At 29.6% G+C, this 1,944-nt stretch overlaps 1 protein-coding gene across 18 annotated transcripts in view; it reads left to right on the plus strand.

Moving 5' to 3' along the window:
- LOC106468903 (calcium-dependent secretion activator-like) overlaps nt 1-1,944 on the plus strand; it is a 118,396-nt gene that overhangs the window by 38,535 nt on the left and 77,917 nt on the right. For 14 of the 18 annotated variants that reach the window (XM_022397273.1, XM_022397274.1, XM_022397275.1 and 11 more), the window contains one exon: nt 464-514. The exons of the other annotated variants lie outside the window; for them this stretch is intronic. In XM_022397273.1, the coding sequence (XP_022252981.1) occupies nt 464-514 (51 nt within the window). The remainder of the gene's footprint in view (nt 1-463; nt 515-1,944) is intronic. 18 annotated transcript variants of the gene reach the window in all.

Genomic DNA, 1,944 nt, shown 5'->3' on the forward strand with positions numbered 1-1,944 from the left:
TCTTTTAGAACACATGGAATACAGGGGTTACACAAAAGATCATGATTTTTTTTTTATTATTATTATTATTGCAAGTGCATTATGTGGAGATCTGTTCCAAATTTGAACCTTCTTTTACTATGCATTGACCCAACGAACTTCCACAGATATTAGGAATTGAATGATATAAGAGATTGTTGACTTTTAAATTCATTAGTAGTTTCCTATTGAACTCACTCAATGTTGTAATGTTAGTTTAAGCTAATTTATTTTAAAAATAAGTTTGAGTAATGTGAGATTTGTGAAAAACAAGTAGTGTACAAATTTCAATAAAATTGAAACAAGGTGGGTGTAAATTTGACTGAGAAAAGCATTGTTTTCAGAAATGTGAAGGACTTAACTGTTTCTCTTTTTTTCTTTAATTTTATTTCAGCTGCAAACAATGATAAGTTGTATGGTAATTTCAGATTTCATTTACTTTTAGATGTACACAGCACGAGTCTCAGTTTCTTCCAGAACAATGGTGCTTTGTTAGGTGAGGAACTGCCTCACATAGAATTTCTATACCATTAATCTAAACACTTAAACCAAATGTTGTTTTTTTTAATCAGTAATTATGTTTTAATTTTAATAATATATGAGAGTGTAATAAAATATTAATTGATTAATACTAAAGCTTTAATCATGACTTAAAATTTCTGCATAAGAAAACAGTAAGTGTATTCAAACATAAAACACTGAGTGTGCCAGAATGACCCATTGCTATGTGTGCAGGAGAAATTAATAAGGCAAGCTATAGATTATCTATGGAGGAAATGAGAAATTGTTTCTACAGAGACAAGAGGTTGTAAGATAAGATGTACATTGATTTCAGTTGGTAGAAAATGAAACCATGTATAGCACGTTCCTCACCTATCCAAAAGCTCACCAGCTACCACTGTATTTCAAAACCACAACGACCATAGTTAATAGTAGTAAAAAAAATTTGATTTTAGCAAATTTAAAAGTTTACTCTAATGTTTCTGTTTTCAAAAACAATAGCTTTTTGTTTACCATATTTCCCTGGATTTTCTGTTTGAAAAAACACCTTTAGAAGTTTACTGTTAGATTTGCAGTGCACATGAACATCACATGATTCTAAATATACATAGCAGACTAGTTAGTGGCATGAATGTATATACTATTGAAGCAGCATAATGGTTGGAGCTCTTACCATGTTTTGTCCTTTCCTGTGAGTAGTTAAAAACAGATTTCCACCAGAAATGTCCACTTTCCCTGGGAAATGGGATTTGTTCAGCTCTGTTTTCTATATGCATAAATTGAGTTTGGTCAAACTGTAGTTTTTAAGTAGTGCAATAAGATGGTTAACATCTTAACTACTGGGAGGCTAAAGACACCAAACATTAAACTTAGACAAGTTAAATTACTACATTGAGAATCAAAGGTATTTCTAAACATAATTCCAGTGTATTTATATCATAAAAAGATTTAAAAATGCATTAAGTATATTCATTTCTACTGTAATTTTGTACTATATAAATAGTAATGTTACTGATGTGCCCTCTAAGAATTTTTTGTGATGTGAAAAATTATCTCTTGAAACTAAATAGCTTATTGAATTTGATGTTTTGTGAATAAAATGAGAGATGATTTTATTTCTCAACCACACTTTTTGTATTATCTCTACCTTTGAAAATGCACTGTAACTCTGGTTTCTGTCATCATTCAGAAAATTATTTTAAAGTTCACAAGCTTTTTAAAATTCATTTTACATATTTAACCCTATCGCCACAGGCATCTTTTACTGCACACTTCACGAGGTTTTAGTGACTTACATTCAAAAATTTATTAATCTACTTTTTGTTTATGTTATACCAATTAGTAGAGCATAAAATCTTAGCTACTAATCCACGTTTTAAGTTCTTAATTTTATAAGGCAATATTTTAAACAATCCTGAATTTGCC

Source organism: Limulus polyphemus, unplaced genomic scaffold (genome assembly GCF_000517525.1).
Source record: "Limulus polyphemus unplaced genomic scaffold, Limulus_polyphemus-2.1.2 Scaffold3210, whole genome shotgun sequence".
Taxonomy (NCBI): Eukaryota; Metazoa; Arthropoda; class Merostomata; order Xiphosura; family Limulidae; genus Limulus; species Limulus polyphemus.